This window comes from Lissotriton helveticus, chromosome 2_2, assembly GCF_964261635.1.
Source record: "Lissotriton helveticus chromosome 2_2, aLisHel1.1, whole genome shotgun sequence".
NCBI classification, from domain to species: Eukaryota; Metazoa; Chordata; class Amphibia; order Caudata; family Salamandridae; genus Lissotriton; species Lissotriton helveticus.
The window spans coordinates 254179151-254203315 of NC_136060.1; the positions used below are offsets into that span (position 1 = coordinate 254179151).

Below are 24165 nucleotides of genomic sequence, written 5' to 3' on the forward strand. Positions count from 1 at the left end.
ATTGCTGCATGTTTCCCGAAGGGATATTCTAAGACCTTCAGGGAGGCAGTGTTACCTGTCGCCCCTCAGAAACTCAGTTGATCTGTCTATTGGAGTACATACTTGGATTTGGGCTTGAATAGTTATGAAGAGCAGTGAAGTACTGTCCACACTTCCATCTCTCATGTAAAAGGTGACGCAGTTGACTGCACCAGTGGATCCTGTAGTGCAACCCTGTGAGATTCTGCCTACTACAATAAGGAACAATTTGACCTGCAGCTGTGACTGATAATGCTAGCATCTGCCATGGCACAGATATATTCTGAGAGGCATAATCAAGGTCTCTGAGCTGAACCGAATTGTTGGCAGCAGAGGCTCTGGTCATCAAAATCTCCCTGAGTAATCAGAGGTGAGGAAACTGGCCTCTAGTGCTCCCAAAACCGCTTATTTGACTCTGCAGACTGGGAATGACCAGAGTAAAATATAATCCGAAGCAGTGTTAGTTTTGAAGTTAAATCTCCGTTTTAATGTGAATACCATAATGCTTTTTTGCTTTGCGTCTCTGGAAAATAATTGTTGACAAAGAGCTGCCTTGGATTGGCTGTGTATAAGAAGTTATCCCTCTCATTTCTCTAATTATATTTACTCTATGGTCTCCTCGACCTCCTTAAAATGGAAGTGAAACTATTAAAACTGTTGCAAACGAATAAAGGATGATGATAAACTGGTAGAAACTAGGTTAACATATATCAATGGCCTTTGGAGAGAATGTGTGTGTCAAGGTTACTGCCAGAAAATTGTTTTGTTTGGTAGTACAAACTGTAGAGCTAAAACAAGACTGCACTGCTTGATAACCGTGGGTTTGACCAAGCTGTTTCTGTCTGGGTTTTTGTGTTGACATAGTTTGCCGGTTTCTCTTTCCACTGCCACACAAGTTAAGCTGTGTTGGATCTACTTCAAAATAGTCAAGTACATGAATGTGCTTTTTCTCTCATGCTTGGAGGAGGCCCAGCAGATTCTATTACTTATTGTGTAAAGTAATCCAGATTCTCCTTGTGGCTTCGCATCAGTCTGCAGCCTTGGTATTTACCCAGTTCCTCACTCAGCCCAGCAGTCAAGTACATTAAAATTGTATGGGAACTATGATCCTGAGTGCAATGGGTGTGGTGTCAGTGAGGGTGTGGCCAAAGGCGTGGCTAAAAAGAACAACCTATTCTGTAACCTTTTTGTTGGACTTCCATCTTCAGGTAACTGCATATAAAACTAATAAGTAAGAAACTCACTATTATACCTTATGAAATCTCTATTGGTTATGTGATCACTGCAGATGGCTGTTTGTGTGAGTAACAAGAGAACCACAGAACTGAATCTTGGTTGAGGCAGTGGGAAAGAGTGACTTGTGGATATTTAGTGCTACGAAGATGCAGCTTGTGACAGAAAGCACTATGAATATGCAAGTCAGTATAAAACAGGCAGTTCACAAAATGTCCAAAAAAGTAGTTATAAGATAAAAAATATTTGGAAAATCTAGATTTTAGTAACACAATCAGACTGCACATACCTTCATCAGTTATAGCCAATGCTGGCTTCCCAGTAGCCTTTATATTTGCAGATTAATCAGAAGGATATATTTACATTTCTTTGAGGCTGCAGTTACCCTGGTAAGAAAGCTAATTTCTTGTTAGCTAGCTGTTCCTCAGCTCCACAGCCCAGGAGATTCCCTTCCGTCCATTTCAGTTGGGGCATCCTAACTGTTGAAATTAACTGTTCCAGAATGGTTGTAACAGTTTTTTCAACTTTAAAAAGTATGGACATGTTGTGCCCCACAGATCCTGCCCACAGTGACCTCTGCTTTGCTACATGGTCGACCATACTTTGCACTTCAATTGACTACTGATTTCAGAAGAGATCTTGTCAGTTATGAGAATCAAGCGCTGCCCACCATTTAAACTTCCGGTTGCAATAGTTTTGTTTTTTTAACGTTTATTTTATTCAAAATTGCAAGTATGCCATATTGTGAAATCCAGAACATCACTATGTAAAAAGCATAACAAATGGAAAGAAACAACAAGCATTTGCAATGCAATAGGTGTCGCATTTGCAAGAGTTTAAGCTATTGACATTGTAAATGACAATGGCTTTTGTCTGTTTTAAAAACGAACACAAATAAAAGGCATTGTCATTTGTAATGCCAATAGCTCAAACTCTTGCAAATGTGAGACCTATTGCATTGCAAATGCTTGTTTAAGGTGATGGGGTGCTCAAACGGTGGTCATACAGATTTTAAAGTGATGGAACATTAAGGGAAATTCATCAGTATGTGACGTTTCGAAAGTTATACAGCTTTCACTGCTGCCGTTCTTTCTTTATTATTTCTTTCATCAGTTAGGAATTTGGTAGAGAAATAATACATACCCTTGTACCCACTTCAAAGTGCTAAACGGAGGATGGTCATAGCAGTTATTCAGGCAGCAAATTTGTTTCATGATAACCCCCTTAAAAGATGTTGTCTATTTGCCAATAGTTCCTTAGTTTATTGTGCTGGTCAGTTCACTTATTCAAGGATGTAATGTGAAAATTGCTCCCAGCTGGAGGGCGGGAGGGCGTGATTAGGGCTTCTGATGGTCTTGATTTGGCATGTCCAGGCTACTGGTAACTAACTCTCATGCAAATGGGATATGGCCATTCTGTGACTTGGATGTTCCAAAAGAGTTCTTTAAAGGATGGTCTTCTTGTCTTTCTGGTGGCTTGGCTGGTGCCTTGATGCCCAATGCAAATCATTCCTGAGACACTATTTAGGGATGCTGAGGATCCATCTATATTTCTCTTCTGTCTCATCTTGTGATGAACTTGTAGCACCGGGTCTTCAACAGCATGCAGTCAGAGGTTTTTCAAGTAAAATATATCTCTTTTGTGGGAAAAACTAAACTGTTGTGGGTGTAACTTTGAACTATATAATTTGACGTCAAAGTGTGTGGGCCAAAGGGCAAAAAGGAATATTTCTCCCCTAACTTAGCTTTCATTTACACAGAGTGCGGGGGAATTAGATTATCTCCCTCGGAACTATTGACTCCTTAATTCAAATGCGTGAAGGGCGAGTTTTTACATTAACTCTTCGTTTTGCCCTAGGGCTGGGAGTGACTATTTGCCCACACACATCTCCGATTCTGTAAGTTTCGCCCCCCAGCTATCTTGCCCCAGGGTGGTGCGGTGTTGTCATTGGGCGGGACAGGTGTTACAAAAAAAGTGCCCTCTTCGCATTCCATGAGGTGACAGTCAAGCCACTGCCAGCAGCCCTTCACCCACTCAATGCAAACTGTTTTGCAGGTTGCCCCTGTCCCTCTGCCTTTTTGGCCTGCAAGGCAGCTCACAGCTATGCCCCAGCCTTCTGTGCAATTAAGAAGCGCGTGTAAACTGCACCGCTCTGACCCTCAGCATTTTGCAGACCACGCAGGACCTCTGTGCAAGTATTTTCATGCTATACCAGTGAAAATAAAAAGTAACCCAATGTGTTATTTAAAGCAACAGTGCTATGGAACCGTATTCGCACATTTGTTACAATAGGGCAAAGATCACTCCACAATTCAACAGCACTGACATTAGAAAACCACAATTTATTGCCTCAGAGTTGGCATACGGCAAAGGCATTGCATAGGGAAACACATCTACTAACCGCCAGGAGAGCATGTCAATATGATTTTCCCTAACTTCACAAATTTAACCCATTGCATCCTGGTTTGGGTTAAAAAATACCTTAAAAAAAGAAAAAAGCCAAATCCATGACAGAGCACAATGGCATAAACTGCAAATGCACAAAGTTTAATAGGCTAATTATTCCAAGTCTTGAGGGAGGAAAGGGGCGATATGACTCTCCCGAGTCTTCAATTCTGTGCAGGAATCGAAACAAGCTGTTGCTGTGAAAGAGCAGGATAGGAGGGTTGTGCTGAAACGAAGGGAGACAGAACATGTTACGTGCCCAGACAGGCGATGTGCATGTGCACATCGCGTGTCCGGGCGCGCCGTGCACCTGCACATCGCCTGTCCGGGCGCGCGCCGTGCACGTGCACATCGCCTGTCCGGGCGCGTCACATGTTCTGTCTCCCTTCGGCAAGAAAGCGGCAACAATAGATCTCGCATGTGATGCGTCGCTAGGCGAGCCCTAAAAAGGAAACGACAATGAGATCATATCCAATGCACATATCGACAGAATGGGATCCTGACCAAAACCATCAGAGTGCAATACTTCATGGGTTTTCGCTTTAAAGTGCCCCCCTTCCCTGGAGACAGCAGCAAGCCAATTCTAGCTCTGATTCGAACACGCCAATAAGTTACAAGAAACAGACCTGAGCAGAGAAGCCAATCCCTCATTCTGGTTCCCATCACCATCACTCCTATGCAGCCTGGGTTAACTCACTCTACAAATACATCTGTAGCGGGCCCCAAATATCACTGTACTTGCTGGCCACTGGTATCGTAGAGTAGTATAGTTCCATTGGGGCATTGCAGTAAACCATGTCCTTTAGTCATTTTTCTGCTGTAGGATCATTCTCCCTGCTCCAGATGCAGGCCACTTGATGTTTTGACAAAAGCAGAGCAATGGAAACAAATTGCTGCGAGTCCTTCCTCAGTGCTATGGTGCATCCAAACCATTCCATTTTCACGGATGCCTGCAGCAGCTCCTCGATCATTTGCAAATTTCGGCTAAATACTTTATCCCAGTGCTCTGCATCTACGATGTGAGGAGTCCGACTCTCCCACGCCTGCCAAAACTCAGGGGTATGATATAATTGATGCTAATATTTACAGTGGATGAGCGGGCTACTGGGACCTCTGTTTGTATTGCACAGTAGAGTGTTATAACCAAGTATCTGCTAGATGCATTGATGATTAGTAGTTCCAGTGCCTTTCTAGCCTGGGGCTCCTGCAGAAACGGAAGGGTAATTAGTTCTACACAAAGCCCGGTGTCTAAGGTACACAAATGAAACTGTCAAGGCCTCCTCTCCCCCTTGCCCGGACAGTCAAGGAACCTGCCGTTTTCTTCCAGGGGATCCTCATCCATAGTCATAAGCACATGAATATTCCCGCCCATGCTCGGGACCCCGGAAACACAATCTTATATTTGATAAACATATATGTATCTCCATATAATAAAAAAGCAAATGCAGCTTTCCATACCCATGAGCTGACTAATTCTGTAAGGACTTCCCTGTATATGAAATGAAATGAAATGAAAAGAGGTTTTGTTAAGCGCAGCAGCTGCCCTGAGGCGTCCAGGCGCTAGGAACTAGATTGAGCCATCCGGTGAATCGGTCCATGGGTGGGCTTAGTTAATTAAAAAGAAAGGTATTGAGCTGTCTTCGGAAGGTCAGCAGGTTAGGGTTGGAACTTAGATTTAGGGGGAGTGAGTTCCATAGCTTGGACGCATTGTAGGAAAAAGACCGGCCTCCTGCCCTGGATCTCCGGATCTGGGGAACTGCTGCCAAAAAGGCATGGGAGGAGCGAAGCTCTTTCTTTGGATAGTAAGGGGTGATCAGAGAATGGCTGATTGTTGGGCCAACTTTCCAGTAAGCTTGATGGGTGATACACATGGATTTGAACTTAATTCTTTCTCTGACAGGGAGCCAGTGTAGAGCTCTCAGCCCAGCCTCTATCGGAGTTCTGCGTGGGATTCCAAGGAGTGTGCGTGCTGCACAGTTCTGGATCCGCTGCAATTTTTGCAGGCAGTATTCATGCGCCCCTAGGTACAGGGCGTTACTGAAGTCAATGCGGGACTGGATTAGGCCCTGAAAAACGACCTGCTTGGCGTCAAAAGGTAGAAGCGGGAGGATTTTTTTCATCATCCTGATGAGACCAAAGCAAGTCGCTGACAATTTAGTTGCTTGTGTATTGAAGGTCAGGGATTTGTCCAGCCACACCCCAAGACTTTTTATATTTTCTTTCGGTGTGGGAGGTGCACCTAAACTAGTAGGCCATGACAGCTCCAAGGTGGAGGGAGCTGAGGGGCCAAGAAGCATGAGCTCAGTTTTATCCCCGTTGAGCTTCAGGCATGACTTCGTCATCCAGCTCTTCACCTGCTCCAAGCAAGTAGCCAGGCTGGTTTGGGGTATATCATAAGCAATACATCAAAAACCAGGGAAAAAACAACAGCAAAGCATGTTTGAAACTGTTTTAATGCTTAGCACTTAGCACAATCCCATAGATAGGACTGAAAGCATTGACAGCTCACAGGCTGCGTTGCAGAAAACATAGCCCAAAAAGGCTGAAAAGCGAACTCATAGCAACATAGCAATAAACTGGCACCGTGCCTTTAAGGCAGCCATGACCCCCAGCTCTCCATCATGCCTCAGGGGTGACAGGTCAGTTGTTCTTTCCGGCTCCTTCAGGAAGGACCCTGGTTACACAGCTCCACTTCTTTCTGATTTTTGTCAGAAATAATCTTCACTTTTTCTGGGAAATTGTGCCTTACTTCGACGTTTTACATCTTAGGAAGTAAGGTTCTGTCTTTTTTTGACAGGATATGGCACTTTTTCCACTCATATATGCCATCTCTTTTTTACCCCTGCTCTTCTTCTGTATACTTTGTCTACCCAAGGACCATGTTCCCAAGACTTGCCCTCATTGCCAGTCTTTATCTAAGAGGACTCTGAAAGACAGAAAGAACACGTTTTTTTGGACTGGCAGAAAAAGAGAAAACTTCTTCCAGAGGCAGGTCACCGGTGAGGAAGGGCTCCGAAAGGGCTAGATCTCCTTCTCGGAGCAGGATTCATCACTCTTCCTCTTTAGTGTCGGGCTCGGCGCTGAAAAAGCTACCACCGGTGGGTCATATGTCCAAAAGAAGACCGTCCACGGCGGGCTCGCTGTCGAGAGAACACCAACATTCAAGTACGTCAGTACATTCGACGTCGAAGAATCGTGAACCTCCGCCATCGTTAACCCGATGATGATCGGCGTCGAGGAGCAGAAGCCCTCCGCCGTCGTCAACTCTGCGACGATCGGCTTTGAGGATCAGAAGTCCTCCGCCGTCGTAAAACCCGGCGACGATCGGCGTCGAGGATCAGGAGCCCTCCGCCGTCATCATCTAGGCGACGATTGGCATCGAGGATCAGAAGCCCTCCGCTGTCGTCAACCAGGCGACGAGGGACAGAAGTCCACCGCCGTCATCATCTCAGCGTTCGACGTCGAAGGTCCCTTTGGCGTCGAAGAGTCCTCCGCCATCGTCAACTCGGCGACGATCTGCGACAGTATCAGAAACCCTCTGCCGTCGTCATCTCGACGACGATCGGCATCGAGGATCAGAAGCCCTCCTCCGTCGTCAACCCGGCGACGATCCGCGTCGAAGAGCAGAAGTCCTCGGCCGTCGTCGGCTCGCCGATGTTTAGCGTCGAGACACAGAGATACTCCAACGTCGGCGGCGAGACAATCGACATCGAGGAACAGAGAATAGACGTTGAGACCGGTTCCAAGCCTGGCGGGAATTAACGTCGAGAACGAGGTCCTGGTCCGCGTCGAGAAAGGCTCCGTCAGAGCAGGTCATACGCTCGACGTCAAGGCCCACATCAGTAAGGTCTGTAGAGGGTGCTGTGGTTTTGGTGGCAGAATCAACATCACGGCACTCTTCCTCTCACTCCTCGAGACGCCCTTCACAAGAACATTCGCCATCTGTATCCTCAGAGCGGCATTCAGAAAGGTCGCAACAAAGATCACCTTCACATCACAGGGGGCCTCCAATTCTGTTCACTTATCTTCAAGATGGCTCCTTCCCCTTCATCACTGGAGCAAAAATCCTACAGGAGTATCACGACGAGAAGAGGAATATACCAGCCCTCTCCACAGATCACCTCTGCAACGATTAGTGCAAGAGGTGGATAGATCATCTTCTGCTAGACGTAGGGACCGTGCTGGCAGATCACGAGCGCAGACCGTCCAGTTCCCGTCACAAAAGGAGGTCTCCTACATGGTCTTCCTCCTCCACTCGCTCCTCTAAAAGGGACTATTCACCCACTCTATCGGATAGTCCTCTATGAAGAGTATCTCTGATAGATGACATAAATACATACCATGATGTGCTTCAGAGAGGAGCTGAAAAACTGAACATTGAGATGTCATTTCCTCAGGTTGCAACAACGGTGATTTTTGAGACGTTACATCAAAAATCTGTGTCTCGACCGTTGCTCCCTCTGGTTCCTGGTCTTCTGGAACCAGAAATGGACATTTTCCTAACTCCGCCCACAGTTAAGGCTGCACCGGCAAGAATTCAGAAGAAGTACAAGCCGGCTGGAACAGACCCTGTATTCTTTAAATCAGATCCGCCTGCGGACTCTGTGATCATCGCAGCGGCAAGAAAAACGCACGCAGTTGCGGCGTCTTCGTCAGTCCCTCTGGACAAAGATACTAGGTCCGAGGACTCTTGGGGACGGAAGGTTTGCGAGTCTGCAGCATTATCGCTAAAAGTATCTAGCACAGCAGCTTTATTAGGCCGCTATGACAGAGCTTTATGGGACTCCTTTGAACGTTTCAAGGAAAAGCTTCCTAAAGAAGATTAGAAGGATTTCGAGGAGGTCATCACAGAGGGATCCCTTGTGGCCAACCAGATGATTGCACGGCAGCGGATGGTGCTACTCTGTCGGCACATTCATATGCGCATGGGATTTGCGCTAGGAGGTCGGCCTGGTTAAGACTGACAGCTCTTAAACCAGATGCACAACAGAGGATTCTTAACCTTCCTTTGTCTGGCTCCTCCCTGTTCGTCGCTCACACCGATGAGGAGATGGCTAAGATGCAAGCTGAACTAGACACTCTCAAGGCGGTGGGATTAGAAAAGAAGAGGGAATTCAAATGGAGATACAGACCCAACCAGCGCAAGGGCTAGCAACAGAGGGTTCAAACCCCTCAATGGTCCCAAAGCAAAAACCAAGGCAAATCACAGTTCCAAGGCTGTAAGTCGAACAGAGGTAGAGGAGGTCACCAGCAGCAACCCTCTAACACGGCCAGATCAGCAGGGAAGCAATCGGCAGGAGCTTCCTCTGGCGCCGTTGCCCACTCCAGTGGGAGGAGGTGTATCACATCATCTGAAAGAGTGGTGCAACATAATAAAAGATCGTTGGGTGCTCAGTATACTGCGCAATGGATATGCACTATGTTTTCGTGTGCCTCCAAAGGACATTCCTCCGAAAAGATCTCATCCTCACCAACTAAAGCTACTTCGGTAGGAGGTGATAACCCTTCTACGAAAAAAGGTCATAGTAGAGGTTCCTCCCGCTCAGCAAGGGAAGGGAGTTTATTCCAGGTATTCTCTTGTGCCAAAACGAGATCAGGAGCACAAATTCAGACCTATCCAGGACCTTCGACTGCTGAACAAGCTCTTCTTGAAGGAAATGTTTTGCAGGTTGGCGCTTCATCAAATATGTCCACATCTGCAAGCAGGAGATTGGATGTGTTTGATGGACCTCCAAAATGCGTACTTCCACATACCTATCGTGCCACGTCATTGCAAATACCTACGATTCGTAGTCGGCAGCAACCATTATCAATTCAAGGTCTTGCCCTTCGGGCTGAAATCTGCCCCACAAGGCTTTACCAACTGCATGGCAGTGGTGGCGGCTGCTCTGCACAGAAGAGGTTTGTTTGTTTACCCTTACTTAGATGATTGGCTCCTGAAAGGGCTATCTCCTGGGAATGTAAGGAATGATTTTCAAGTTTGCCCGATGCTTCTCCGCAGGCTGGGTCTTCATGTGATCATGGAAAAATTAGTTCACCGGCCTACCCAGACAATCCATTATTTGGACTCCACTCTGTATTCAAACATAGGAAGACTGTTTCCTTCGGAGGAGAGACTTGCTTCGATGCAACAGAAGTGCAAGACTCTTCTTCAGACAGATCACCCAACGGTCCGGCAAGTGGCATCTCTGCTAGGATCAGTGGCCTCTTGAATATTTCTCATTCCCAACGCCAGACTGAGAATGAGGCCTTTGCAGCAGGACCTAGAGGACAAGTGGAACCAAGCATCGGGTCACTGGGAAGACCGTATTGTGCTCTCTCAAACAGCGAGGTCGTCCATTCTATGGTGAACTCGACCGAAGAACGTCTTGGTGTTGGTGGGAGTCTCCTTCCATCAACCAGTTCTGGCGCAATCCTTGATAACGGACGCATCTCTTCAAGGATGGGGAGCACACATGGATTGCCTGCAGATGCAGGGCCGGTGGTCCATCAAAGAACAGTCCTATCATATAAACATGTTAGAGCTGCGAGCAGTCCACCTAGCTCTGAAAGCTTTTCAGCCCTCAATCAAGGCCAACTCGATTCTGATCCAAACAGACAACACGGTCACCATGTATTACCTCAACAAACAGGGTGGTACGTGTTCTTGCCCGCTCTCCCTGAAAGCTCAAACGATTTGGCACTGGCCGGAGTCCTCTCCATCACGGCAGTGCATCTACCAGGGGAGCAAAACGTGCGAGCAGACGCACTCAGTCAGCACTTCGAAGATCAGCCAGACTGGGTGCTAAACAACGAGGTGGTGGCGGATATTTTCCATCAATGGGGTCAACCTTCCATAGATTTGTTTGCAGACGACCAAAACAAAAAATGCCACGCCTTCGCACCCAGGTTCCACTGTCCTGGGACGAGGGGAATGCGCTTTTGATGGATTGGTCCAGAATATTTGCGTTCTGCCTCTGATCCCGAAGGTGGTGTCAAGCTCATGCAATCTAGCATGACGATGATCTTGATAGCTTCGGATTGGCCGCGTCAGTGGTGGTACCCGGACCTGTTGCAGTTGTCGGTACTCCCCCGCAAGAGGCTACCTTACAGACCGGACCTGTTGACCAAGATGGACAGGAAGATTCCCCATCCCAGCCTTCCCTCATTGAACTTGGCAGCATGGCTCCTGAGGTCCTGCATTATAGACACTTGAATTTACCGCAGGACTGTATGCACATTCAGAAAACGGCAAGGAGACCTTCCACAAGGGCATTGTACTCTTTTAAGTGGAAGAGATTCTACTTGTGGTGTACAGGTAATCATTTTAATCCTGCAGGAAAAGGTAATTCTTCCTTACCTCCTTGATGTAGCCAAAGCAGGTTTGAAGTATCCATCAATCAGAGTGCACTTGGCGGCCCTTACTGCCTACAGAAAGTCTCCCAACCAGCCTTCCTTTTTTCAACTGCAGGTGGTTAAGGATTTCCTACAGGGGTTGAAGAAGGTCTATCCCCCTGTTTTGCCTCCTTCTCCTCCTTGGGAGTTGAATCTAGTCCTTTCTAAATTAATGGGTCCTCCTTTTGAACCCATTCATAAGGCCACGTTGCAGCACTTGACATGAAAGACCGCTTTCCTAGTGGCAATAACATCAGCGCGCAGAGTAAATGAGATCCAAGCGCTATGTTCCAAAGAACCATATACTGTTTTTCACTACAACAGGGTAGTGTTAAGGATTCACCCTGAATTTTTGCCAAAAGTTGTATCTGATTTTCATGTTAATCAGTCAATCTCTCTTCTTTCCTTTTTTCCCAATCCTGCCACTCCTGCAGAAAGGTCCCTTCACTCATTAGACCGTAAGAGAATGCTCAAGTTCTATTTGAAGGGAACAAAGACCATAAGCAGATCAGATCAATTGTTTTTAAATGATGGTACCTTGAGGACAGGCTTCCCAGCTTCCAAAAGGTTCATTTCAAGATGGATAGTGTCCTGTATAAAATTGGCCTACCAGTTGTCAAATAAACCCCTATTGTTGTCACCTAAAGCACACTCCACTAGGGGGAAAGCGGCTACAATAGCCTTCTTACTTGATGTTTCAATAACAAAGATCTGTAAGGCTGCAACCTGGAGATCGGTGCACACTTTCACAAGACATTATTTTGTTGGATCCGATTCCAGGGCGGATACTCCAGTAGGCCAAGCCTTCTTGAGGAATCTATTCAGATAATGAGATATCTGTGTTTTTCCAAGTTTAGCTATCTGAGCTTGATTATTAAGGGCCTTTTTTTTCCTTTGCCCGCAGGTGGAAGAGGTGAGGCTCGCTATTCTATTCATGTGCTTATGATTATTTATGAGGATCCTCTGGAAGAGAAGGATTAGTTATTTGCCTGTAATCCTAGTTCTCTTTCAGGGGTAATCCTCATCAAAGTCATAAGCAACCATTCCGCCTCCCCGGGCAATGGAACCTTGTCTTTTTAAGGAATTGTCAGCTCTTTGTGCCATGGCTTTTGAGTCTCCGCAAAGAAGAACGGACCTAACTGTCACTCCTGAGGCATGATGGGAAGCTGGGGGTCATGGCTGCCTTAAAGACACGGTGCCAGTTTATTGCTATGTTGCTATGAGTTAGCTTTTAAGCCTTTTTGGGAAATGTTTTCTGCAATGCAGCCTGTGAGCTGTCAATGCTTTCAGCCCTATCTATGGGATTGTGCTAAGCATTAAAACCGTTCCAAACATGCTTTGCTGTTGTTTTATCCCTGGTTTTTAATGTATTGCTTAAGATATACAGGGAAGTCCGTACAGCATTAGGCAGCTCTAGGGTATGGAAGGGGGGGTGTTTGTGTGTGTGTGTGTGTGTGTGTGTGTGTGTGAGTTAGTTAGTGTGTTAGTTAGTTAGTTAGTTAGTGTGTTAGTTAATTAGTGTGTTAGTTAGTTAGTGTGTTAGTTAGTTAGTTAGTTAGTTATATGATTGTGTTTCCGGGGTCCCGCACATGGGTGGGAATGTTTATGTGCTTATGACTTTGACGAGGATACCCCTGGAACAGAACTAGGATTACAGGTAAGTAGCTAATCCTTCTGGAAAATGTTTCCAGCCTTGTTGTCTTGGATTATATGAAGTGCCTGCTTCTTTTCCGTGAGTTGTACAAATGGCTCGTGGGTGAGGATCGAACCGGAGAGGACAGTATCTGGTGCTTCAGGCACTGACTAATCCTATCCCAGGACCACACCGCGCAGTTCACCCTATTTATTTCTGTACGGTTAACTTGGGGGGCCCGGTCCACTATCGAATGTAGTGTATATGGATTTGCTGTGTCTCGTTCCACTGCCATGTGTCATATATTGCGCAGACTGCAGCCAGAAATGGGCAAATTGCTCCTGTGTGTAATTGTAAAATAGCTCAAAGTCTACAGCACCCAGTCCGCACTGTTCATGTGGTAGGTGAGCATCTCCCAACAAATTCTGGGCTGCTTCCCGACCCATGCCAGAGATATCATCAGGGATCTAAGTGCCTTAAATCAGGGTGCAATAGTTTCTCCCAAACTCAAAAGAGCACCTCACACTTGAAACAGGCTAATTTTATAACTAAAGGTGAAGGATTTTGTTGTGACTTACTTCCGTTGCTATGCAACCTCCCCAGAGTTCCATGACCCTGCTGCTCAGCCAGAGTGTGAGGTGATCGTGGATGTAGAGTGTTGGTGGAATAGAATGCCAGTTGGTTATGGGCTAAGTGGGGCTTTACCATCATCTTGCTTACTTGGAACTATGACTCAGTTAACCTTCTATAATATACTCCACAGCCGCCAGACCTTGATTACTGCAGATTTTTACTGCCATTGTAATTACCTTACTCTTCCATGTTTTGATTCTTCACTACTAGCAGGCAGATTGTTCTTACAGACTGTACTTAAGTAACTGGTTTTAAAATCACTCTGCAATGTTTATTCTTATAATCATTCTATTGTCGTGCGATCTTGACTTAGCATTTTTAGGCTATGCAGAGGCTCAGCTTAATTTGTTTCATTGAATACATTTATGTAGGGTAGATGAACACACAGATGATATTCCTACGAACACAGTTTTTCTGGGGAATCAGTGGAGAGTCCTGGAAAATATGAAAGCACAGTATGTTTCGGTTAATGGAATTCGAAAAGTGGCCTGTGTGGTAAGTAATATGGGAAAGCTTTTTTATGTTTCATTCTACATCCAGATCAGTGTTTCCATGGAAAAGAGAAGTTTGTGTTTACAGAAACATTTTACTTTACATTCTTTGTAAGTTTTTTAATCATGATTAGAAAAGCTATTAAGTTAAGAATCATTCTAAGAATTGGGTTGCATTTCACCATCAACAAAGTGGAGCCACATGTGCATACTTATCGAAAACTTTATTTTGCTCAGTTTCAATGTTACCCTTTTTAGTTTGGGCCCTGAGCCAGCAAGCTGCTCTGGAGTTGATATCTGGTAGTTCACTACGTGACAGAAGCCCTGCCCATCTTTTTTATTGGCTTGTGTCTTTGTCCTTCCTAAATGCTGCTTTCCGATTGATTTATAGGCTTGTTAGTCCTTCCTTATGACGGCCATGGCTACTGGCCCCTTTACTTCGAGTGTTGCACGGTATGTGTTCTTTAGATTGTGAGCACTATTTTCTTTAATGAGGTTCTCTTATTGCCCGTGCCTTCTCCCTCCCCCCGCAGTCCGTGCCTTCTTGCCCCCCTGCCCGCCCGCACTCCTGTTTGCAATGCAATAGCATAAATGTGAGTCCTATTGCATTGCAAATGCTTGTTATATTGACCATTTTCTAACCTGGTTTCTCGCAAAACATTCTAGTCCTACATATCTCCAGAAATGAAACTGTTTTGGGTGCATGCAGAAATCCGGCAAATTCGCAAATGGACCATAGGCATGTTATAGTAACCGCATGTTTAGTGCTTATGCCACCTTTAATCTGTTTCAAAGAGCTTGAAGACCCAGAGGGTTGGAAAAGAGACACGCTTTTCACACTTGTTGAGTTTAAAAAGTTGTCCTTTGATTCTAACCCTGTGCATTACTGGTTTGGAGCGTCGATGAATGGGCTGAGGAGGGGGCTGAGGTGGGGGCAGCAGTTCATGTAGCTGAGCTGACCTTGACTGACCCCTAAGGCTCAGCCCTTGCTTGGAATCTATGTTGCAGTATTTTGGCTTTGGGAGACTAAGCTGCTTGTTCAAGCCCCCTCTGGGGAGATGCCTTGAAAGGGGGAGGGGACAAAGAAAGCACACTGCCGGGCAGGGAGGGGCCAATGGGCGTACAGGAGAGAGGAAGCAGAAAGGAGTGTGGGCGAGGGGAGGAGTTGAATATGTTTTCTTTTTATATACATTTCCAGAGCGCACAATGCGCTGTGCTGGAGATCTGCGCTGGAGCTCATACTTTTTGTACTGTTGTAAGGAGCAGGTGGTACTTGCCCTACGTACTACGGAAGCTTTAAATGCACACGGTGCATAAACCTGCCGAGATGGCATAATGGAATGGCGACCTTGTTGCAGTATGAAGGCATTGCAATAGATGTTTTTGTGATTAAACCTCGTGGTAGTGGTACGTTTTTTCCATTATATTTGCTGGGGGCATCTTACACATACAGCTTACTTTAGGACAAATGAGTAACCGTTGGCGGATTCCCGGGAGAGACTTTTCTTTTTAATCCACGGTCACCTATACAGAATCAGTAGTATGCGTTTTACTGCTTGTGTTGACCTTGTACACATCTCTATACAATTCAATAATGTTGGTAATGATTGCTTTACGTTAATTGAGTCATCATGGTCTACCATTTGGGGGAGGGTGTTGTCAATTTTGTGGGTTTCTCTGTCCACTCTGTTAGTCTATTTTTAGTTTCTCCTGGTGTTTGTTCATCAGCTATATCGCGTTCAATGTTTTTTCCCATCGTTCATATTTCAGAGCCACCAAATACTTCCTTTAGCTAATATTATACCCAATGTTTTCATCCAGATCTTCATCTTATGTGCTTTTCTAGTGGGGAAAATCCTTAATATACATTGTTAGGTAGTCATCTTTAGTGTGTATGTATATACTACCATTCGGTCTCAGCCACCCTTAAACTCCCTTCCTATGTGGGATATCTGCACTTGTAATGCCACATCGCCAACAAGCTGAAGGATTGCCCCGATACATTCATGGGTTTTAAGTAAGTGTTATGCACATAGTGGAGCTGTATTAATTTGACCCAATCTTTTGGGTAAAATGTATTTGACCTTTTCACAGGCATTCTTCAATCTACACTGGTTACGGATAAATTAGATTAACATAATGTAAACTGTCATGTGAAAAAATGTGACATGTGACTGTGATACATGCCGCAAAAGTGAAACTATCACCCCTGTTAATTCCGTGACATCAGACCGTACCCTGTACATCATTATTATGAGAAAACACATGCTATGTGAACTAAACCGCAGTTAAAGCAAGCATTTCCAGTACAAAAGTTCTTGCAATTAAGCGAGTTTTAAATACTGACATTGTAAATCTCACTGTTGTTTATTTATGTTTTAAAAACCAAAACCTAAATAAAAGGCATTGTCATTTACAATGCCAATAGCTCAAACTCGCGTAAATGCGAGATCTATTGCATTGGAAATGCTTGTTTTCATCTCTCGCTATCTCCTTATCTGTCTAATCCATTTTTTACCATGTTTACCTCATTTGCCCTTCCTCTTCATGGGGCCTTAACCAGTTTCATCCGGGTATGAATTGTGCTTGCTTGTTGTTATTCACCCTTTTTCCTGTGCAACCTATGTGGATATCCTGTATTCTCTTTCATTCAGTCTCTTTAAAACTTTTTCTCTAAAGGTGCTGTTCATTCCTTTTCTATATGAATCTCTTTCACCGTTTTGGTCTATCTTTTTCAGCCATTCTATCTGAGTCTGAATTACACATTTTTTTCCATGAGTATCTGTGACTTATTCCCACCGTAGATGTAAGTTACACCTGGATATCTGGGCCAGACTCACAAAACCTTTTCTGTGAGTAGTTGTGTGTTACTCTAAGCCTAGGTATAACTTAACCAGTAAGACATGCTCAATCTTGGGGAGATTAGGGGAGAGAGTTTGCGATTCAGAATGATTTTGTCGGAGTAAATCTATCATATTCCTGAAATTTCATAAGCCACAGCAACGTAGCACCAAGCAGCTGACTAGCAATCAGACAATAGTGCTATAATTACAAATATAAATTTGCTTGTGAATGCAAGTTTACAACAAAAATTAACTATGTTATGCCTGCCAGGGATAACCAGAGGGTTTACTTGCAGCATATATGCACTTATGAATGCAGACATTTCTGCCTTGAGTTTGGAGAAATCTGTTGTCATGTGCCCAACTTAGGTCCAGTAGGAATTAGTGCCATACTTACATTCTTACATGTACACGATCCTTTCCTAAAGTTGCCTTCTCTTTGCCACACATTTGCATTCATGACACTTGGACTAGTCTCTTGAAAGCACTTACCTTGCAGACACCGAACAGTTCATGAGAACTCTATCACACTGCCTTGGCATTCGGTACAAGACCCTCACATGCGTGATGCAAATGTGTTTATTATTACATTCATATGGCGACCCAGCTATCTGTAGAATACAAACAATGTAGCCTGATCACAATCTCGGCCCAAGGCAAGTATGCCCTTTTCCATATATAGCCTTTGATTTCCTAACATAATTAGAGGAGACACTTCTGCTGACTTCGAGAGTTCCCTGCATGCTGAAGCTTTGGCATAGCACGCCAATTCTTCATGATAAAATGACACAGGGCTTTATCAGGACTGCATATTAATCGGGGTAAATCTGTCCTGTTCCCTCTGACAGAAACGCCGAAACAAATAAATGATGACTGTTCAATGTGTGACACGTCTGCCAGTTACTTGGGGATACATATCCACAGGGATAAGGGACAAATCATATGCCTAAACTACGGCTGAGCTGTGGATAGGTTGACCATCAGGGTTGAGCAATGGCTTCGACTCCCCCTTTCAATGGTGGGCCGCAAAGCTATTATTAAATTTGTAGTGCTTCTCCAAGTTCTTTATCTCTTTCACAATAGCCCTATCCCATTGACCAATGAATTTTTTGCAGTAGGTCGCACTATTTTAACACAACTTATCTGGGGGGTGGAGAGGGCAAGCAGCCGTGCATTGAGTGGGATACCAAGATCCTCCCGTATGAACAGGTTGGCTTCGGAATTCCCAATCTACTTCTCTATTACTTGGTAACTCGGTGCAGCTTTGCCTGCCAGTGGTATCATCCAGATGTGTGATTTCCATATGCTAGGACGGAGATAGATTTAGCTGCCCCAACGCCATTGGCAGCTTTGTTGCCGAATAGACTACAGCGAGATCCACATGATAACCAAACAGTATCCACAACTTCTTTGGCCTGTAAAATACTGATTGGGATGACGGGAGGGAATTTATTGTACTCCACTGCTATTCCCCTTGCTGCTAACCCTTGTTTGCCGATTACACAAGAAACGCTGGTCCAACGCACCCTTTCAAGATGCTGCTTGAGTATGGTTGGTGATCCTTTTCCTAATGGTCATGTATTCTCACACACACGGAGGATTCACACTTCCACACTGCCTTCCATATGGATCACTTTATCTTGCAGCGGCCTCAAGGTGCACTCAGGGCTCAGATTCCGACTTACCCATTATAGCCGGATGAATTCCCACCTTTGAAATTGGTTATCTCAGACACTGATGGGGATCATTTAATTTTCAAGTTATACTGCATTAGTTTGGCACTGCTTCCTCCTCAGGACTCTGGGTTGCGGGATGCCTGGGAGCAGGATCTAGGATACTCTTTGCCCGACCAAAAACGGTATGCAAGCTGTGTACAGACCGTTTGGTGTCCTTTAATCATTGTCCCAAAAAGTTACATTATACTTTTCTACAGCGAGTCTGTGTTATCTCTGCCAAACTAATGCAAAAACAACAGGTGATGGACAGAATGCAGAACATTGTCATACGTTCACCCCAGTACAGTGATCTGGGCCTAAATTAATCGATTTTTGCTCACCATGCCATTCCAGTTTGAACCCAGCCATATGCGAATCAGTCTTGACCCTGTGCCCCATGGGAACAGTCCAGCCCGAACTGCCAATCCAGGTCCTCCCTGGACTGGAAACAAGCATCCAAGGACCGGTTTCGGGTTTTCAGCCTGGATAGCTTGATTCCAGTGGCATGGAGACCACGGGACTCACGTCTGAGCATACCCGTCCCACTCTGGGTGACAAATGCAAAAACAACAGGTGATGGACAGAATGCAGAACATTGTCATACTTTCACCCCAGTACAGTGATCTGGGCTCACTAAGCCACTGGAGTCAAGCTATCCTGGCTGAAGACGGCTGATAGCCAGAAACCGGTCCTAGGATGCTTGATTCCGGTCCAGAGAAGACATGGCTTGGCAGTTCGGGCTGGACTGTTCCCATGAGGCACAGGGTCAAGACTTATTTGCATATGGCCATGTCTGAACTGGGGTGGCTTGGTGAGCAAAATAATGATGGATTAAACCCAGATCTGTGACTGGGGGTGAATGTTTTGCCATTGTGCAACATTCCGTCCGTCATCTTGTGTGTTGTCCCTTCCAAACGAACTCACATTGGCCAAACATGATCGTCTGAGTGTCCCAAATGTCACACCCTCTTGGCAGAATTTGCCCACATGACCTGGACCTGCAGCAAGATTGCATCATACTGGTGGGAAATTTTCACTATACTCGCCCATATGATGCAATTTACTATTGAACACTCCTTATTGGCCCTTATGGGCTATATCCGGGATGTACCTACATCATCACGCTGATTTGTAGCTATTGCCCTCCTTCTTGCCAAAAGACAGATTGCCATGCACTGGGAAAGTAAACACCCACCCACCATGGATGCGTGGATCAAAAGCCTGATGTACAGTGACACAAACAGTGATCTCTATGCGACTCTGCAACCACCCACATCCAGACCCAGTGATATTTGCCAACCACTGAGGAACTATCTCCTTACAGTAGACACTTCAGATAACACTCACTCATTGTGAATTTATCTCCCGTGTATGACCACACCATTTTATGAACCATTATAAGAGATTGCAGAAAAAACTGGGAACATCTCTGCCTTCTTTTCATTATGATCTCTGTACTATGGATTATGCAATATAATGTTACCAATGCTGAAATGTCTGTGATATGTATTTGGATATTTGTAAATTCATGCAGTATATTTGATGACCTGTTATGTGTGTATGATATTTTAATAACTGGAAAATAAGTATATAAAAAAAAAGGTTTCGACTAGCAATTGCCTGACTTCTCTGTGAGGGATGTCCAGTTCGAGACCACAACCGGGTCCTACACTCATACCCACCAGGTAAAGGAGTTAGATCATCCAAAAGGGGGTTTTCTTGGCAAATCATACACTCACACCCTAGACATGTAGGTTAGGGTTAGCACCGTAGGAGTACACTAGATTGTTATAATACTTTATCGGTATGCATATATAAGCTGTCTCAACAAGATTTTTATTTATTTTTTTATTATTTAAGAAGTTTATATAGCGCTGGCCTGACCCGGGGGGTATAGGAGCGCTTTACTTAAGATACAATGCAGATAATCACATAAAACAATAATAGGTGGCGGAGAGTGCTGCTTCGAGGTCTTGCTGACATGGGGCCTGTTTTCGGGCTCTGGCTGCTCCTATCTTCCCTAGGGAGCGGTCGAGGAACAAGGTTTTGAGTTGACGCTTGAATTTTACAAAGGAGGGGATAGTTCTGATGTGAGGGGGAATGGAGTTCCAGATTTTGGCGCACTCCCGGCGAAGGATCGAGCCACAGTTTTTTGTTTTCGAGTTTTCAGCGGGATTAGTAGAAGAGAGTTCGAGCTTCTGAGGTTTCTGGCCTGACCGGCTTTTTTGAGTTTAGCCGCCAAATATTCGGGTTTGCCCGTGTGCAAGGCTTTGTGAGTGAGACAGGCTGTTCAGATACTAGCCCTCATTTCCACTGGGAGCCACTTGAGGTCTCTGAGTGCAGGAGAGATGTGGTTGAATTTTTTGGTTCCGGTGACCATTCTGGCTGCCGCGTTGAGCGTTGTTTTGAGTGGAGCAAGATGTGATTTTGCTATTCCTGAGAGGACTGCATTCCGGTAGTCCAGTCTTGATAATACCAATGCTTGAGTGGCCTGTTTGAGATCATTGGACGGGATGAAATTTTTATATCTTGTTCAGTAATTTTAAGGTTAAGGAATGCGCGCTTAGCTGAGTTCTTGATGTGTATGGACATGTCGAGTTTCGGGTCTAGCGTGATGCCTAGAGATTTGACAGAGCCGGCCATGGTAAGGTTGCCGTTGAGCGCATCAATAGCTTGTAGCCATTCAGAAGTTTGTGGGTTCTCCTCTTTGTTCGAGACGAGTTGCGGGGAGAGCACTGAGCCCTGGGGAACTCCCTTATTGACTGGATGCAGGTCTGATGTAAAGTTTTTGATTTCGATTTTTTGGGTGCGGTTGTGTAGGAAAGAGGAGAACCATAGGAGGACCACCTCGCCAAGACCGGCTCTTTCTTGGAGAGTCCTAATGAGAAGTTTGTGGTCTACCATGTCGAATGCTGCCGATAGGTTACGGAGAATGAGGAGGCAGCATTGGTCTGAGTCGAGTGAATTGTGGATGTCGTCGATGATGTTAAGGATCGCGGTTTCCGTGCCGCAGCCTTTTCTGAAGCCACACTGATGGGAGTCGAGGAGTTTGATATGGTCCAAGGGTTTTGGACAGAAGAGGGTGGTTGGAGACCGGTCTGAAGTTATTTAGATCTCTGTGTCAAGGCTGGGTTTTTTCAAGAGAGGCGTGACTTGCCCAACTTTATGATTGTGCACCAGAGCTGTGCAAGGGAGAGCTTCAGCTTTTTAGTCAGTTGGGGTGGGATGGGGTCTAGGATAAGAGATGAGGGTTTGGTGGTGGAGATGAGATTGCTTATCTCGGTTTTCTGCATGGGGCGGAAGATTAGCCAGGGTATGGTAGAGGGAAAGGGGCGAAGTCATCTACATCCGACGAGCTGTTCTTTGTGAGGGCGTGATGTTGTTGTCTGGTGAGAGTTCAATCTTAGTGATCTTGTCGTTGAAGAAGTTGGCAAAGTTGTTGCAAAGTTCTTTGGACGCCTGTATTGAAAAAGTAGCGGACTTAGAGGTTTGTTGCCTGATGATGTTGTATAGCTCTTTGGGCCTATTTTTGCAGTATCCAGCACGGAACAGAAGAACGAGTTTTTTTTGTTCTTGATGTGGTTGTTATACTTCCTGCAAGCTGTTTTGAGTTGTTCTCGGAGGGTGATTGTAGGATTATTCCTCCCGCGTCTTTCTGTGGCTCTTAGTTCTCTCCTTTCGGAGTTGATGTCGTTGTTGAACCATGATCTGGACGGAATGGCACTGCTTTTTTTTAGCTTCAGGGGGGCTAGTTGGTCAAGCATGGGCTCCAAATTTGAGTTGTAGAGTGAGGTGAGTTTGGTTGTGGTGATGTGGTCGTTGTCACTGGGAAGGAGCGAGCGTATCCTTTCTTCTATGGCGGCCATGGGACTCAGGGTAAGGTTTCTAGCCCATTTGGGGGGGGGGAGGGGGAGGTCTTGCGCGGGTGGCTAAGAAAGCATTTTTTGGTTAATGTGGGATAAGATCAAGTGATGGTCCGACCAGTCCCACCGGGAGTATGTGGTTGATCGTAATTGAGTCTTGTTGAGCAATAAAGGCATCCAAGGTTGCTCCTTTAAAGTGTGTTGCCTCTGAGCAGTGTTGTGATAAGTTGTTGTCACGGAGAAGGTTGGATAGCGTTTGAATTAACGGGTTGTTTGTTTCATTCTTGCGTAGGTTTAGGTCGCCAAGAATTAGGTTGTTAGTGTCCCTTAGTGCGCAGAGGGCAATCAGGTCGGCCAAATGTTTCCCGAATCCAGTGGTGTTGCCTGGTGGGGGGCAGAGGAGTTGGCAGAGTAATGATCCATTATCCTTCGTCTTCGACAGTAAGGCATTCAAAGGAGCTGCACTTACAAGAATCCATTTCCATGATGGCGATGTTGTCCTTATGAATGAAAGCTACACCTCCCCCCTCGTTGATCTTTTCTGTCTTTGTTAATGATGGTAAAACCCGGTTCATCATTGAGCCAAGTCTCCGTAATGAACGCAATGTCTATGTCCTGCTAGTTCAGTTGGATGCATAGAGGCAGATCTGCAGTTAATAAGCATGCAGTTTGTGGAAAGCTCTTTTTTACTATGAGTCTTTCCAGGAGGGGCCCTAGGTAAGGTGGTGAGGAGGGGCGGGGGTCTAGATGGGACTCCATTTTATTCACTATGTTGAGACTTATTATAACTTTTCTCTGCTTCTGTCTATTAATCATCACAGCTCTTATTTTTTATGCAAGAATTACTATGGTTCAATAAATATTGAAAACGCCCTTTCGTGTATTCTTTGTATTTCTCTGAGCAAAAAAGAGCACTAGTGGCGGAGCAAAAAGTTCTAAGTCCATCACCACGTTTCCTGAGGGAACAGAGTTGTCATGTTCAGTGGTTGCCAGAACTGTTTGCTCCCTCTCCAGGTTACGGAGGCTAATGGTGGCACTGTGAGCTAGATGGTGCAAGGGACAACATATCCCACGGGGTGCATGAAATCAGTCTGGCACCATCCTAAGTTTGTTATCCTCTAACGTGCAGTTCCTGCTGATCAGTGGAAACAACACAACACTGCATTCGTAAATCCCACTCAAGAAGTCGTACGTAGGCCTATGTCGACATTAACAAACTCATTCCATCTTCTTTCCACCCTCGAAAGAGTCATAAATGGCTGGAGTAACTCTCCTTCCAAGATTGTAGGGAAACGGATCACCCATACAGTTGCTGGGAGCCAAGGGTAAAGGCCTTCCGCACCGGGGGAAAATATTTTTTCCATAGAGAGGACCAGGAGGACAAAAGTGTGCATTCTCACAGGAGACTCTATTCTCCCTGTGCAAACTTTTTCAAGCTACTGGTGCTGATTTACTACTTTTTTGTGAGTCAGACCCATAGCGTTACCCTAAATCAGACCCCTTTCTGCACCTGCAGTGGGATCCCTGGGCCAGCCAGATTGGCATCCATCTCGAGTCTGTGTGCAGTAAGTCTGCTTCCTCTACTCTATGATTAGTTTCTTGTGTTTATGTGTCATATGATATATCTGTTACAAAAGCGCCTAATGAACCTTGCCCAGATATGCTTGTACTTTTGTGCATAAGTGTTCGATCTTCTGACATCTGTCATCATCCTCACCTTACCCTCATATCTGTTGTACTTGTCAGCCAAATCCATGCCCTTAAAAGCTTTTGCATCATGCTATTTTTTGATATACCAATGTATGTCCCTTCTTTGTCTATGCTATGATCTGCAGCATCACAACATAGTGAACCCCCACACAGAATTCCAACACCCCCCCCATTGCGCTTTCCAGATTAACATCCATATATCACCAG

General features: G+C 45.3%; 1 protein-coding gene across 1 annotated transcript in view; it reads left to right on the plus strand.

The window, feature by feature from the left end:
• ANAPC4 (anaphase promoting complex subunit 4) overlaps window positions 1–24165 on the plus strand; it is a 355563-nt gene that overhangs the window by 312723 nt on the left and 18675 nt on the right. The window contains exon 27 of the mRNA XM_078678375.1: window positions 13708–13831. Coding sequence (XP_078534501.1) covers window positions 13708–13831 — 124 coding nt within the window. The remainder of the gene's footprint in view (window positions 1–13707; window positions 13832–24165) is intronic.